This window comes from Lolium rigidum, chromosome 7, assembly GCF_022539505.1.
Source record: "Lolium rigidum isolate FL_2022 chromosome 7, APGP_CSIRO_Lrig_0.1, whole genome shotgun sequence".
NCBI classification, from domain to species: Eukaryota; Viridiplantae; Streptophyta; class Magnoliopsida; order Poales; family Poaceae; genus Lolium; species Lolium rigidum.
The window spans coordinates 223,202,917-223,219,655 of record NC_061514.1 but is presented as its reverse complement, the minus strand read 5'-3'; the positions used below and the strand labels follow the sequence as shown (position 1 = coordinate 223,219,655).

Here is a 16,739-nt window from a genome sequence, read left to right as displayed (position 1 = left end):
TGACTTTATTTATCGGATTAGTAGCATTCGTAATCAGTTCATATATATTTTTTCTGAAAGTTTTATAAAAATGAGAATCCATTTTCTAATTTCAAGATCCATATACATGGAACATCAGTTGGCAACGAAGCACCGATACAGCGAGACAGATACGGCGATACGGATACGGGGATACGGGATACGACAATTTCTAGAAACAACAATACGGCGATACGGCGAATATACATATAAAATTAATGAAATGCTATGCAATGACTTGTGAAGTCAAAGAATAATTGAGGTGGCGTAGGAGAGAACGATTCCAGGTTGCGGGGAAGCGATTCTAGACGGCGGCGAGCGACTCCAGACGGCGGCGGTGGCGGTGCGCTCACTCCTGAGGCCTCACTCCAAACCACTTCCATGGGTCACTGGCTATTAGGGTCACTAGGGGGCTTTGATTGGGCTTCCCAACGTTCCTGTGTCCTAGCCGTGTCGATGATGTCCCTAGCGGTGTATCGACGGTGTATCGGTGGTGTATCGGTATTTTTTTCTTTCTTTTTAAAATCGGAAAAGCCGATACTCCTGGGATACGTGTATCGCCCGTGTATCGGGGTATCGGAGTATTGGCGGAGTATTATACGCGGACACGGCAGACTTTGAAGTATCGGTGCTTCGGGACATGGTGAACGTTTGTAGTTGAACATTAGGGCTGAAAGCTGTGAAAGGCTTCTTCATTTTGTAATCTATTATGGTCATTGCTTAGGCTCTTATCCCAATGAATTTGAATCATTCTTTATTAGCCTGCTGATATTGTGTTGCCTCATATGTAATCCTTTGTTATTGTGTATTTGTTTAGCAAATATGCATTTATATCTGAATTTTTGCAGTGTCCTTAATCCGTTGAAGGTGTTATGGTCAACTAATTTTTGAACCATCTTATTGCTAGGAGCTTTCTGGTTGTTGTACATATCAAGGTTGTGGTCTGCATATATTCTTTTCTTCTTTGATGGAATTGCAGTGCTCCTGCCATTCAGGCAATTTTTTTTTATTCACTACTGTTCTTACAGATGTTCCGTGTGAAGGACCCAAAAGTGAGCCTCCACTTCTACTCAAGATTCTAATTGATAACGACCTCATGGATTCTCATTTGTTTCTTTAAAATTCCATTTACTCAGGCGGTGCATCGTCATTTGTCCCCATCTTAAGTAGTTATGATGCTATACTCGCATTTTTCTGATAGTTCCAGTTTCCGGATGATTTATCGGACCGATGTTATCTTTTACCTCTACGATTTGTACTCGAACATCTTTTAATGGACCCCTTTCTCATAGATCTTCGTGCTTTATGATCACAGGTCGTAGGGTACTGGCCACTGGGTGGCAGTTCACCATGCCATTGGTACATCAATGAAGACCTGCCTGAAATCAATGAGATTCAAGCAAGATAGGTGCCTCCAGTTTATTCAAGGAGTTAATATTAACTTCGTTACGCTCTGGTTCGTAGAGTTAATCATCTGGTTGCTGCTGCTTTCTAATCCAAAAAGGTGATTTGTTGCATATATAACACTTAGACATGCAAACATTGTCTACTGATTTTCCTGGATATAAAACAAAATTATGAACTATTAATATATGTCCATAGTTAATAGTGTTCTCATTTCTTAGAGTCGTACCTGCTTGATATATGTCCGTTCTTTTGTCAGGGCTTGATCTATAACCAATTACCTATCTCAGTTCGCATGTTTATCCTCTCTGCAATCAGATGCTCATATGTTCTCTTTTGCTATTGACAATACCTACCAGTTCAGTTCACATCACTGTTTGATACTGAAAATCACAGTGAGATGTTCCATGTTTCTTTGTTTGATGCTCTGAGTGCATTCTCTCAATTGTAAGAATTAATACGACCCCAGTGCACTTTCTTGTCTGATCCTCAGTCCTCACGATCCTCACTTGGATTCTTTACAACCAATGTAGATAAGATTCTTATGGGAAATAATGATATTGAACAGTTTTAAGTGGATTTGGCGCTCCTGACAAAACATCAGATTTTCCATTGGTTGTTTTTGAGAGATTGTCTAAATACCGGAGGAATGTTGTGCAAAGAAAGAAACTTCCAATTCCAAATGTGCAACAACAAACCATGGAACAATAGAATAATGTTCTTTCGGTGTCAGTTTGCAAAAGGATGTGTTGGTCTTATGTATTCCCAGGAATTGCTTTTATCGTTTAGAACTTGCAAATGAGAAGGAAAAATAAAACCGTTGGCCGTAAACAGGCATGTCCTAGATTCGCCGGACACATATAAAATAGAACCGTGCGTACTAGAGACCGAATCTGAATTCACTGACACTAAACATTTCCTGGGTAAAATGGGTTAGATGAAAATGACTCAAATCCATCGGGACTGTGAGGAGTGAGGAACTGAGGACTATGACCTAACTGATGGGCTTCTAATGTTTCAATCTGGGTAGTGATTTTGGTGATCATTGTGCCACTCGTGTTTGATGGTTCGCCTTAGATTATATTTAAATAATGGAATAACCCTATTGTCAACCCAGATGAGACCCTTCCCTGTGTTTGATACCTGTTATCTTAAAACTATGTATTTGTACATATATGTAAAAAATCCCTACTTTCGGCTCCCATATGTAGTGTATTTCTCTATTTGGCTATTTGGTTTGATATGAAGACTATTGGGTTCCTTTGCTCCTATTTATCGGCTCTTCTATTTGATTTCTTTTGTATGAATTACTATTGGCAGAGCTAGAACATATCAAAATCTTATTGATCACAATTATGCAAATTTATGACTTCAATAATGAAGCAGGTATGTGGCTTTGGCAAGTGAGGTTCAGCGTTCTAATTATTGATCCTTATGTAGAAATGAAGTGCCATGGTTATTTATGTTGTACAAAGAAAACAAGTGCAAGGTTTCATCCTCCCTTTTAGGTATGTAGTATTGCTAGAACTTCACTGCATATTACTTTCGTTCGGTTATGATGTGTTACAGTCATAAATATGTACTGAGATTGAGTTTTAGAAATTAAATAGAGAGATTCTTGAGCATACGATTATTCTTGTGTAAGGATTCTTTTTTAATTTTAGTTTAAAGCTATCTATCTAAAAATGTGATTCATTTCAAGCTGTGATTTATATTGGTCAGCCTGCTTCCTTTCATACTTTCGAATGTTGCTTGGAACTCCTTGTCAAAATATGAGAGCGTGACAGAATAGTGAAGCATGCAATCCATGTATGATAGCTGAGATGTATGCTTTGGTGCCTCTTTGGTAGACAGTCAGCATCTTCAATCTCATGTCTTATTTACCTATAGGTGTGGTGATCTTTTGGGAAATAACTTCATTTGATCTATTCCAGATCTCACTACCCGATAAAACAGTAAGCGTATATTTTCGTTAGCCATTTGATCTTTGATAGAACATCATTACCTCCATGTGCATTCCAGTTCAGTATATTGGATTGTTGGATATCAGATCGGAAGGGAGAATCATGTATCCTGTTTCCAAATTTAATTTTATTTGGCTCATCTTTATTGTTTTGAATGCACAGCGAGGACGAGCTTCCTGGTTCCGCATCTCACAAGGAGGTTGTTGGGGTAATCTCGAATGGTGTGGAGCTCCATCACTTTTGCTGAATGGCTCACCGAGCCATTGTTTCTGCAGCCTGTGATGTTGACCAAGGTTTGTCAAACTTGAGCATCCATCTTCTTTGCATGTCTTTTTGGTTGTTGGCGAAGCCCACAAGAATCAGTTGATTACTCATTTGTATTCATTGATGCATTTAGTCTGATAAATAGCCGAAAGATGAAGCTGAACCTCATTTGAACTATTTCATGAAATTGCGGATTAAATCTTATTAAAGTTGTGTGCAAGACAAACAAGGAGACCTTTGAGATAATTCAGTTACGAACAAATGCTATCTTAACTTTGGTTTCCCTTATTATTTACTTGATTTTACAATGGTTTTGTATAGACTATATTTCATTGATGTGCTCATTAGTCATTCCTACAAACATTGTGGCAGAAGCACAAATGGAGACAAGTTTACCTCATAGTGACCTCGAAAAACTGAGATTGCAGCTGCTGGTAGGCCTTTGAATTTGACATTTGGAAAGTAAAACTAAAAGGGTATTTATATTTCTTGATGTGTATACAAAGATTTCTGTTCAGATGTGCATATCTATACCATTACAGTGAGATCTATTGTGTAAATATCGCCATGTATCTTCGCATAGTGATGAAATGATGGTGAATAATTCATATAGGTGGCCTCAAGGCCTTATTCGAGTTAATTGTTTCTTATGTATATATATATGCTAACATTATAGGTCGCCTCAAGGCATTATACGCATAGAAAGCTTTAGGGTGTTTTTATTATAATCTACATTCCCTCATCAGTTAAGATATAATGTATAGGTAATTTTTGCTATGAATTTGTTGTTCTCTGATGTGTGCAGATTCCAGCCACAATGTTTGTTAGTGTGAAATATAGGGGCCACGCGCCCAGGTGCGCCTCGAAAGCTGACACAGCCAACTATAAGAGTAAAATATAAGGCATAGATCTTAAGCTTTTTACTATATTTTGGTTGCACACTGCCACCGAGATCCAAATACTTTTGCATCTATTTGTATATTTATATGTTTGCTTTTTTGCTACAACTTTTGACTTCGCAATGGTACTACCTATAAGTATATGTCTGTGAGATTGCTCACCTATTTGGTAAGCTCCTAAGAACGGTATTATCATGTTAGCACTTAATTTTTATCGTGGCATGAGCTCCACGGGGTCGTGCGCCAAGGCGCACATCTAAATCTAGTTTGTTCTAGCCCGAGCTATCTAATCAGAAGCACTTAGAGAGACACGTATGCGTAGAATCTTGTTGAAGGCACTCGTTGTTACACCTCCTGTCTTCTTGTCCAGACTGCTCGGATCGGGCGATGTGGTGCGTGGTGCCGTTCAGCCTCTCGGGGGCATCGTAGAACGGTGTATATTTTCTTTCGCGTTAAAACGATGAGCTTAGGTTGCGTCGAGCAGCGGAGCCTCGGCGGCGGCCGGCGGACACGTGATGATGGACGCGTGCTGGGCGGTGATTCACCGGCAGGCTGGTGAGGACCATGCGAATCTCTACTCTTAAGATGAACTATTGGTTAATGGCGGTGACAGCTGCGGAGTGTGTATGAGGTGCTCTCTAAGAGTCTACTAGTGTGCATAAGTGCCCCCATTTCATTTAGTGGATGTCTCCGGGTATCAATGTTCTGCGGTCTCTAGTTGATGAGAGGTTTACATTATTTTCAGGGAATAAGACCATATTGGCATGATCTTCACTCGTTGTCGGGTATGTAAGTGTTGCGTGGTGGCTTAAATATTTTTCTTGATGTATAATCTTTGTGTGACCTTTGTCAAATAAATCAACAAAAAAAAGACGTATGCACCTTTTCGATGCAAAGACTTGGGCTCTCCCTCCATTTCGAAAAAATGTTGATGCCAAAGGTGAGGGAGTGGTTCTATATCTAGTGGATGGTGAATTATCTATCTTTCCTTATGCATAATATTGTCAGAGCAACTTTCAGAGCTGAAAATTAATTTTCATAAGAGTGAAGGCCAAGGTCGCGGTCGTTAAATATGGAAAATTATTTGGCTGTGAGCCAGGCTAGTTTCGAATTAGACATCTAGGTATTACGATTTACTATCAGGGACTAACAAATGTTGAGTGGAAACATGTGAAATGGAGCCTCTAGACAAGACTGGGCACCTATAAAGCAAAGCTACGTTTATGTTAGTGGAAGATTGGTACTCATTATTTTTTACAAAATAATAGTAATGCATGACATAATTCTTTAAATTGATAAAATAACTTATGCATAGATTAGATTATTTTCGATCAAGATTTTTTTGTCAAGGAGATAGTGATAAAAAATATAGGCTACCCTAGACGGGTTTGCCATCCAAAAGACCGAGAGGGTGGGTGGGGGGGGGGGGGTCGGGGGCTTTGTCTTCATGACCGTCAGGTTGAATACACAACCATACTTACTAGGTAAATAGTTGGTCAAGCTTCTGACGAGGTCTCACAAACTCTCCTGAGACAAAAGCTATCTTTATGGAGATCTCCACAAAATGTGACTTCCATGTGTGGTTTACGTGGTCTCAAGCTTGCAACATGAAACACGATTCTAGGGGGTTGGCAATGGTTCAATTGTTGCAAGGGATCAGCAAATTTTGCTAAAATCTACATGAAAATTGTAAATTATTGGTTTATATTAAGCACTCGTCCATTCATTAATAACAAAAAAATCATGCAAATGAAAGTGCAGCGGAAAATTAAAATATTTGTATGACACCTTCACAAAGGTGTAATCCTTACCAAAGATAACCGTGCAAAATGAAACTAGCATGAGATCTTAAAGTTTAGTTTTTGTCACCACGGTTAAACAGTTAAGCAGTTATTCTTTTACTGTATGTTGTATAAGTCGCCATACTATATGGTACATCATCCAGGTGGCTTATAACCTGTAGCGGTCATATAGTGTTAGCGATGTTGCAAATATATTTGGTAACCGGTTATGTGTTGTAGATCAGAAATATATATTTCTCATTAGGGTGAGGGTGCTTGCTTAATATGATTGCTATAGTTATGCATAAATGATATATTTTTTTCGAATGGTCACCGGGGGGCAGAGGTTCCCCACCTGAATATATTGAAAAAAAAAGGGGCAGACCCCAGATAGTTACAGCATAGAGATAGAGAGCCAGAAGGATCGAGTTACATTAGGGGAGAGGAGAAGCACTTAGGCACCACCTAGACAAACATGCCAGGCATCAACCCGGGGGCGTTGAGGAGCTGGGAACCGGCCTCGCCACCCAGCCGCATCATCTCGGCACAGCTTAAGGAGAAGGGGGAGAGAGGGTGCCGCCCCTCTAAACACGGCGGCGTTCCGCTGCTTCCAAAGTATGGGAAGTATACAGAAATGATATTGTTCTGTTGGTGGTAAAGTATGGGAAATATTGTGCAATAACATAGAAGGGGAAACGCACACACAAAGGCAAGCAAATTTCAGTGAAACTCTTGCGACGAAAATTGGTTAGGATCTAAATATTTTCTAATCACTGCATCAAGGGCGTGAGGAGCTGGGCCGTGGCGGCGACGGTGCCCACATCCAGAGATGACTACGTACATACACAAATGGCTACGAGCCTACACTAATCTAGATGTTGATGAATGGCGCGCCGGTGAGGATCTCTGTGGCGGCGAGCGCGACTAGTCCGAGCATGGCGAAGCGGCCGTTCCAGAGCTCGGCGTTGGCGTTCATGATGGCCCCGGCCCTGCCCTCGGCGCTCTCGCCCTGGAGCAGCGGCACCAGCGACGCCAAGGAGAGCACCGCCACGGTGTACGCGAACCACGCCTGCCCGGTGCCGTTGCCGAGCTGCGAGAGGAGGCCGTCGCCGCGCCCCGCCTCGACGGCCAGCGCCGTCACGAAGCCCACCATGGCCAAACGCCCGTTGATGCGCTCCGGCGCCGGGCCGCTGAACGCCAGCGCGTCCCAGATTGATGGGCTCGACTGTGGCAGGAACAAATATCAGAAACTTGTAGATGAACCGGGTGACATACTGACATGTACAAGTTTAACAACGTACCTTGGGCGATGGTGTACTCGGCTTCTCTGTTTGTGCCCGGACGACGAAGGCGCGTCGGCCCAGCGCAGGCAGAGACCGGGAGCCGAAGCGGCCGGCCGGCAAGACGGCGGCACCGGCGAAGGAGCTCATGGCCATCACAGTCGCCATCTATTCCGCGGAAAATGCAGGAAGGGAGGAAGAAGCTACGGAAATTTGCTGCTACTTTGCTGTTTGTGTCTTCAAGTGTTGCTGATGTATTTGCTGAGAGCCAGTGGGCACAATTTATAGGCATGTGCTCCGGGCCAGCGAACCTACCTGCGAGGAGCTGGGCGGTGGCCGCGACGGTGCCCACGTCGCGAGCATCTCCGGGCCGTGAATTGCCTTCTACGTGGACACGGAGGCCACCCTGCGGAGGGCTTCATAACCCGCCAAACTGAAATAGAAGTTGCAAAACATAAATCGGGGACTCTCATGGAATGGACAGGCTCATGAATCTAGACATGCTATTCCAGCAGGTCAGAAATCTCAGTGTTTTATATACGACAGCTACCCATTGCTAGGTAAAGAGCTCCCTACAGATTGTTTTTTTTTCCTTCAAAATACAGACATAGCTCTAACTTTTGCATCGGTTGATGCATGCAACTCTTTTATGGGAAATCCACTTTGGCTCATATAGGAGCATATCAACTCATTGTGTGAATGTACATTTTGAAGTATCAAAAAATTCTAAAATAAATTTTTGCATGTACATCTAGACATTTTATGTTCGTACACAAGTTTTTAGAAAAAAATAATTTTTTATGTGTCTCCTGTAAAATAGACAAATTTTTATGCTCCAACACGACTACGTATAGTACATTTTTTTGTCTTTTTTGTACGTGCCACATAAAATATTATTTTTCCGTAAAAACTTGTGTACGAACATAGAATATCATGATGTACAACAAAAAAATTATGTCAGAATTTTTTTACATTTTAATAATTGTTTTTTAATTATTTTGTATAATGGGAGCAAATGCTCCTATGTGCCAAAACGCCTTCTCCCTCTTTTATTAGCTTATTTCAGCATCAGTTAACAGACGCACGAAACCCAAACCCAGGCGTGCGTCCCCCAGAGGCGCCGCCGGGTCAACTCCTCGAGCCGCCCCTACCAAATCCCGGGGGGGGCCTCTGCCGCTGCAGCCGCCAACAAGGGCCGCGGTGGCGGTGGGCCTTTCCCCAAAGGCGTCGAGGGTTGATGGCGGATCTCTGGCAGCGGCTAGTGACGGCGCAAGGTGACGGCTGCGTGCGGCGGCAGGGGCGACGCCCCTAGCCATGCGATGACGACAATGGTCCCTCGGGCGTAGCGCCCATGCATGATGGCTGCTTGCGGCGGATGGAGCGATGCCCTGTTGCAGCTGCGGCAACCTTTGGGCATCCACGCATGAGGAGGGGGTCGCAGGTCTAGGCTAGATCCGCCATCGGCGCGGCTGCCTGGTCGACCGGAGGTGTGTGGGGAGGCGGCGCGATGCACGATGCCGGCCTTGGGTCGGAGCGTGCGCGTGGTTCGTTCTTATGCTTTCCTTCTCTTCCGCCGGACGGGGTCGGCCAGCGGGCGGCCGCGTGGGAGCCTGCTGATCTGCCTAATAAAGGTGGTTGTCCTAGGGTTCCTCTTGTGCGAAGATGGAGACCTTAGTGAGGCCGGTCCTTCTTGATCTAGCTGGCGTGGTGAGTTCCGGAAAGCTCCGCCGGCGAATGTAACATTGTACCCTATGCATGGAGTTTGCTGGATCGGGTGGTATTCGGTCGTGCTTACCATGCTTTTATTCCGACTGTTTGGTTCTGGAGGGAGCGGCGCGAAGCTCTGTTCTTTCTTGCCACAAGATGAAATTTTGGTCCATGGTGAAGTCAGAGACGGAGAATATCATTAAGGCCGGATTGGAGGACTAGCAATGGAGGTTCGAGTCTCTATACTGTTGAGGAACTTGCTTGGTGTTCTAGATTTCGCACCAGCAATATGTAAGTTGGGGCGCAGCACAGGTGAAGTTCAGAGTCTTACCTTTGAGGATGAAAATCCAAGGTCTGGCTTTAATTGGTTGCGCCTGGCAATGACCTTGTTGAAGGTATTATTTTGAGAGCAGAGACTATCTACATGGAGAAAACCTAAGATCTTTGATCGGGCGATGATGGTGCTTGTGCAATGTTCCCTTCCTAAAGGCGTCACTATTGGAGTGTCTGGAATTCAGGTGTTGTCCTGGTGGTGGTTTTATTGTTGCGTCTAGGGCTAGAATACCGTAGCGGGATTTTATTTTCTTAGTCTCTTTTTTCCTACTTTGGTTGTGTACATCCGTATTGCCATTAGGATATTGCATTATTGTAGAGGCTACGTGTAATTGGAATCTCGACATATTAATATATTCTCCTTATCAAAAAAAATTCAACATCAGTTTAAAGTTTGAGTTTACAAATAAATACATCGTCGTGGATAACTTAGAATCGATACATGTATCAATTAACCACTAAAGACTAAAGAGAGCATGAAAGCATGCTATCCCTAAATGAAAATACTAAATGCATTGGGTGTACATATATCGTGCAACCCTCTCTAGCTGGTTATATCTAATATTCAAATTCTCTTATTTTTCCATTGGTTGCAGGACGGACCACATATGGATCCAGTACGTTGATGGGAAAATAATCATTGTGTATATTTCATATGGCCTATAATAAAACGCATACACCCACTCGTATTTGCACTTTATCCTTCTTATTTACGCGGCGTAACTAATTCCCAAACAAATTAGCTACACACCAAACCACTTTAGGTGACATGCAATTTATAAATAAATGTTATATTTTCTCCTCGTGATCACAAAAGTAACATTTTGTATAGCCTTGCCATTTTCTCTTGCCTAAGTTTTTTTTGTAAGGATTACTTTTTGGTACAGGAACTACATATATTTTTGTAGAGGTAATTTATTTTCTAAATGTACTTATACAGAAATATCGTTAATTAGTCCCCAAACAAAGGCATCAAGATTCATGGTTAGGTTAACATCAAGAAGCCAGGTGACTAAATGGATCCGTAGAACTTCTCCATTTCCAGTTAAATTTCTCTGAAACACTTATTCACCAAGTGTTTGGCGAAATTCGAAGTGCTACATTTGATATGTCCCTCCCTACTGAGCAAGTCACCAGCGTGCAGATTGTTGTATGCATAGACAACCAGCCATAGTAATTACTAGTAGGCTTTGGCGCGGCGGCACGCCGCGCCCGTGGCTTCAACTCTTTTGAGTTTCTTTTAAAATGCATTGAATATCCGTGTTTGGCCATTTTCTCTAAATGGCGCAAATATTCGTAAACATATTAAATTTTCGAAGTTTTTTTGTGTGGGAAGTTGCTCGAAAAATTACCACGAGAGGAGAAAACCGCCTCGCCCCGTGGTGCCATTTTTTTTGCCTTTTATTTGAAAATGCACTAAATATACGCATTTAGCCGTTTGCTCTAAACGGCGCGAATGTTCCAAAAATATCTTAAATTATCAAACTTTTTTTTTTCGAAGTTGCGTCGAAAATTTACTGGAAGAGAGGGGAAAATGGGTACCGGTACCGATCATCCGTCGCATTTCTTTTAAAATACACTGAACATCCGCATTTGGCCATTTGCTCAAGTATTCGGTAAACATATTAATTTGTCGAAGTTTTTTCGTGTGGGAAGTTGGGTCGGAAAATTATCGCGAGATGGGTAAAAACCGCTGCACCCGTGGCGGAATTTTTTGTTGTTGAAAATGTACTAAATATCCGCATTTGGCCATTTGCTATAAAGAACGCGAATGTTCCAAAAATATCTTAAATTGTCAAAAAAAAAATTCCAAAGCTGCGTTAAAAAATTCCTGCGAGAGAGAAAAAATGGTACGGGCACTGTTCTTCTGTGTGCCCTGTTCACATCTACTGTTCACCCTACTGTTCATAGATGACCGGTACTGTATACCGAGCACTGTTCATTCACCGGTACTGTTTATGGGCACTGTGCATCGTGGGGTACTGTTCATGGGTACTGTGCATCGTGGGGTACTGTTCATCAGCTGTTCCTGTAGCAGCTTGCTAACGTGTCGCGTTTTGATTGACAATAAATATCACATGAACAGTGCAGCATGATGTTGAGCTGCTCCTAGCGCTAGAAATCAGCCAGCCTTTATATAGGTATCTATCTTTATCTATGTTCAATGGCTAGCCCGTTCAGTACGTAGAAACTCGATTGAATTTTAGTTTATACCGCTACTTAACATTTTACAAGAATTGGCCCACTTAAATATCTTCATCCGAACAGTACGCTGAATTGTGCAGTAGTAGCGCGGACAAAGGGAGCCCAATTTCAGTAACACTGCGATATTTTGCAAAGAAAATCCGAAGGACCTGTACATTTTTCCTATCCACTGTATTACGGCCTAGCGAAGCAAGTAAAAAACTCGAATGACTAGCTAGAAGCCCACACTAATCTAGATGTTGATGAATGGCGCGCCGGTGAGGATCTCGGTGGCGGCGAGCGCGACGAGTCCGAGCATGGCGAAGCGGCCGTTCCAGAGCTCGGCGTTGGCGTTCATGATGGCGCCGGCCCTACCCTCGGCGCTCTCGCCCTGGAGGAGCGGCACCAGCGACGCCACTGAGAGCACCGCCACGGTGTACGCGAACCACGCCTGCCCGGTGCTGTTGCCGAGCTGCGAGAGGAGGCCGTCGCCGCGCCCTGCTTCGACGGCCAGCGCCGTGACGAATCCCACCATGGCGAGACGCCCATTGATGCGCTCCGGGGCCGGTCCGCTGAACGCCAGCGCGTCCCAGATTGAGGGTCTCGGCTGTGGCAGCAACAAATATCAGAAACTTGCAAATGAGCCGGGTGACATAGTGACATCAGTGACATGTAAGTCGTACTACAAGTTCAACTTCAACAAACGTACCTTGGGCGATGGTGTACTCGGCTTCTCTGTTTGTGCCCGGACGACGAAGGCGCGTCGGCCCAGCGCAGGAAGAGACCGAGCGCCAAAGCGGCCGGCCGGCAAGACGGCGGCACCGGCGAAGGAGCTCATGGCCATCACAGTCGCCATCTATTCCGCGGAAAGTGCAGGAAGGGAGGAAGAAGCTACGGAAATTGCTAGTGGATGATTGCTACTTGCTGTTTGTGTCGTCGAGTGTTGCTGATGTATTTGCTGTGAGCGAGTGAGCGCAATTTATAGGCCCGTGGTCGGGGCTAGCGAGGTAACCCGTGGGGAGCTGGGCGGTGGCCGCGACGTTGCCCACGTCGCGAGCGGCTCTCGGCCGTGAGTTGGCCTTGTACGTGGACGTGGAGGCCACCCTGCGAAGGACTTCATAACCCGCCAAACTAAGAAAAGTTGCAAAACATAGATTGGGGACTCTGATCGGAATGGATCACACTCACGAATCTAGACATGAGCAGGTGAGAAATCTCAGGCAGATGCCAAGGCATCCCATTTCGAAAAACATGGCGAGAAATCTCAGTCGAGTGCTCAGCTTTTTTTCCGGTAATGACGCTTTATTACTTAAAAGTTTTAAGCATTACTCTGGGCATCTGTATAATCAGGATGCACACAGCCGTTTCAGTTCAAGAGGTACAAAATAAGTCTCTATGGAGGGGGAGGGCCAATCCATAGATTATGTTGCCTCCATGTAGGGTAAAAGTATCCCTCGCCGCATTCTTCATAAATAGATGCGGTTCTCCAAACACTGTAGAGGTGACCAGAAATGGAGCGTACTTGTACATCGGTACATAATCTGCATAAGGGAAACATTTTTATCATTAAAAACATTATCATTTCTACATGATTATAGCGACCAATTATAATCGCTCCCACCATAATAAATAGCTTGAACCTAGGATCTACACCGTTTAGCCAATTGCCGAATATATTCGCAACGCTTCGTGGTGTATATAAGGTAGAACCTACCGGGATGGCTGACATATAGATCTAACAAATTTACAATGGAAGAATAAATGTTTATAGTCTCGTCATGATGGCAAAACACACACTTTTTTGCTTCCTTGCTAATTACGTTTGCAAGGTTGTCTTTGGTGCGAATTACCTCTTGACGAAGATACAACGCAAAAACCTTTGTTTTAAGTGGGATCTTCATCTTTCAAAATTTTGAATTATTAACTACTGGTATATCAGGTTGGATTAAAGTCTTATACATAGAAGCTTGAAAAGTCATTTACCAAGGAGGGTCCTGTTCTTGACCTCAAGGTTATTTATCCCAAGTCCCCCATGATCTTTGAGACGGCAAATTACACTCCACTTAGCCAATCGATTTTTTTTTTACTATCCCCTTGCAAAAAAAATTTAATCAGAAATAATCCAATCGTTTTAAGACACCTTTTGAAAATTGGAAGAAGGAAATCATATACAATACCATATTTCTTACTGACTCATGCTCCAAGTGCATTCGATCTTCCCTTGGTATATTTTATGATGTTACATTTGGAAAATAAAGTTACATATGGAGGTAAAAGTTACATTCTAAATTATTTTGTATTATTGGTCAACTTTTTTGTACCATAACCATTCTAAATTATTTTGTATTATTGGTCAACTTTTTTGTACCATAACTTCGCGACTTGACACACTATAGGAAAAAAATATTAGAGATAAATGCTACATATTTTGAAAAATTGATACATAAAAATCCGTTTTGTACCATGATCGGACGGGCGAAAATAGGTCACTTCATTGGATCGGCCGGCTGAGGAGATTATATAAGAAGTTTTCATTTTTGACATGCTATATATAAGAAGGTTGAGTGGTTGAGTGAACAGAAGAGTATATTGTCTCTTATAATAATCAGCTCTGCAAAACCAAAGAGGCAAGCAAAGAACATCTCACAACGAGATTTGAACCTGTAGCTTATTGCCAAGCTGACATAGCGAGTTGCTAAAATTTTGTTATAAAATTGATGCACTAGTCAATTCAATCAAAAAATTGAACCGGTAGAAAGGAGTTGTATTTATTTTAACACTCCTCCGCATCATTCAGGCTATTTTACACCTTAGCGTTGGCTTGATGTAGGCCGTAGATTTATTTTTAATATTGTGTAAGTTGAATCACTTGGCTCCAATACCGTTATGAATTTATGCAATAGACGGACCAAAAATCCGAACTGAAAGAAAGAAGTTAGGCAATATATTTATTTCAACACTCCGTGACAATGCGAAGGGGCTAGGAGTGTATTCATCTTCTATTAGTATACTCAGTAAGTACGTCCGTATGAACTGTACATGACATTTCTAAACCATGTAGTGTAGAAAAGACAAAAGTACACAAGAGATTGTCGCAATGGAAATATATATGTGATATATTTGCAAAAATGTCCTGTCAGGGCCTACAATATCTCCTATCTACTGCATCAAGGATACAATTCGAAACGATTAGTTAGCAAGTACTAGAGAAATTCATGACGATGATGTACACGCACGTACGACGATGAGTCCACATCATCATAATTAATTAGGTGCTAATGAATGGCGCGCCCGTGATGATCTCGGTTGCGGCGAGTGCGACAAGTCCGAGCATGGCGAAGCGGCCGTTCCAGAGCTCTGCGTTGGCGTTCATGACGGCCCCAGCCCTGCCCTCGGCGCTCTCACCTTGGAGCAACGGCACGAGCGACGCCACGGACAGCACCGCCACGGTGTAGGCGAACCACGCCTGCCCGGTACCGCTGCCGAGCTGCGAAAGGAGACCGTCGCCGCGCCCCGCCTCGACGGCCAGCGCCGTCACGAAACCCACCATAGCGAGGCGCCCGTTGATACGCTCCGGCGCGGGGCCGCTGAATGCCAGAGCGTCCCAGATGGAGGTGCTTGCCTTGGGCTTGTTTGGTGGTGGCGTGCTCGGCTCGTCGGCCTGGGCCCTAACGGCGACGGTGCGTCGGCGCAGCGCCAGAGCCGAGGAGCGGGCAGCGAAGCGGCCGCTTGCTCCCTGGATCACGACGGCGGCACCGGCGAACGAGGTTATGGCCATCATGTTCGCCATTAATGAGCAACTCTAAAAATCAAGCGCGAAAGAGCAGGAGGCTAGCTAGGTAGGAATCTGGCGACACAGTTAGGTGATCTTCTCGATGTGTTGTAGAGATGATGTCGCCGATGTGTTGTTATGAGTTGAGAGAGCCGGGCGCAATTTATAGAGACTGCTGCTGGGGTATACTAGTATTGGGTTGAGCAGTGACCAGGAAGCTAGCTAGTGAGGATCGAGCTGGTGGCCGCGCGCTGAACCCCAGCCGCGTGAATCGAACAGCCCGACGTGGAGCGAGGCAGCTCATGATACGGCTTGCGAACGTGGACGTCGAGGCCACCGTACGTGACTAAGCTCCGGTAGCCCGGTGGGCATGATAGATCCAGAGAAGGCATATACGTCCACGTAGCGGAAGGAAGGGAGAATGGGTGTTTTACGTCAGTTTGTGTTTTGGTTTATTCGCTGATTCGTCTCCTGATTCAGGACTTGTTTCTAGCGGTAGCAAAAGAGAAGCACCCGGAGGTACACGTAGATAGAGGTACGTACCCTGATCGAATTGTGTATCAGGTGCATACGCACGCACGCAAACTCAACTTAGCGGGATCATCATCAACATTCACAATGAAGAAGTCGAGATTGTCACGCTAACAAGCGTTTCACGCTAACAAGTTCAGAACCTACTGCCGGGAGCCAAGATCCTTCAAGGAATCAACCGTTCGGGTCTTCGGTTCACCGCGACCTCATCAAGGTCGCTGAAACTCCCACCGATCTATTATCTACTCTCTTCAGTTCTTTTTAATTGACTTGAATTTAGTATAAAGTTGTACTAAATCGGAGTCAATTAAAAGAAACCGGAGGGAGTAGATTCATGCCCCACAAGACCTATCATCCCAGTCAACGAAGTCACCAAGCTCATCAGATGGGTCCATTCACGACCAAGGCCAACTTTAACGACATCTCAAAATCGGCTGCCTCATTAAAGGTATATTCATCAATGGCTTGTCGGATACAAGTGTGTGGCTAGATCGTATCCTTATATATATGGTACACATACATGCATCACTCTTCAATCCACGGCGTCCATGAAGACCACGATGTGAAGGTAAGTCATCTAGAATCTCCAACAAGGTCTAACA

General features: G+C 43.9%; 4 protein-coding genes across 4 annotated transcripts; 1 reads left to right on the top strand and 3 right to left on the bottom strand.

The window, feature by feature from the left end:
- Nucleotides 1–1,105: 1,105 nt before the first annotated feature.
- On the top strand, nucleotides 1,106–3,668 carry LOC124672493. Its single transcript, XM_047208711.1, has 4 exons — nucleotides 1,106–1,522; nucleotides 2,863–2,930; nucleotides 3,313–3,377; nucleotides 3,549–3,668. The coding sequence occupies exons 1-4, from the start codon at nucleotides 1,386–1,388 to the stop codon at nucleotides 3,666–3,668; spliced, it is 390 nt and encodes a 129-aa protein (XP_047064667.1). The 5' UTR covers nucleotides 1,106–1,385.
- A 3,368-nt stretch (nucleotides 3,669–7,036) lies between these two features.
- LOC124677568 (low molecular mass early light-inducible protein HV90, chloroplastic) lies at nucleotides 7,037–7,848 on the bottom strand. The gene is made up of 2 exons (XM_047213547.1): nucleotides 7,632–7,848; nucleotides 7,037–7,555 (listed from the first exon to the last, which is right to left on the bottom strand). Exons 1-2 carry the CDS (start codon nucleotides 7,776–7,778, stop codon nucleotides 7,202–7,204), a joined length of 501 nt encoding a protein of 166 aa, XP_047069503.1. The 5' UTR covers nucleotides 7,779–7,848; the 3' UTR covers nucleotides 7,037–7,201.
- A 4,113-nt stretch (nucleotides 7,849–11,961) lies between these two features.
- Nucleotides 11,962–12,769, bottom strand: LOC124677569 (low molecular mass early light-inducible protein HV90, chloroplastic-like). The gene is made up of 2 exons (XM_047213549.1): nucleotides 12,544–12,769; nucleotides 11,962–12,441 (listed from the first exon to the last, which is right to left on the bottom strand). The coding sequence occupies exons 1-2, from the start codon at nucleotides 12,688–12,690 to the stop codon at nucleotides 12,088–12,090; spliced, it is 501 nt and encodes a 166-aa protein (XP_047069505.1). The 5' UTR covers nucleotides 12,691–12,769; the 3' UTR covers nucleotides 11,962–12,087.
- A 2,035-nt stretch (nucleotides 12,770–14,804) lies between these two features.
- Nucleotides 14,805–15,765, bottom strand: LOC124675702 (low molecular mass early light-inducible protein HV90, chloroplastic-like). The gene has a single exon (XM_047211775.1). It carries the CDS (start codon nucleotides 15,622–15,624, stop codon nucleotides 15,103–15,105), a length of 522 nt encoding a protein of 173 aa, XP_047067731.1. The 5' UTR covers nucleotides 15,625–15,765; the 3' UTR covers nucleotides 14,805–15,102.
- Nucleotides 15,766–16,739: the final 974 nt, after the last annotated feature.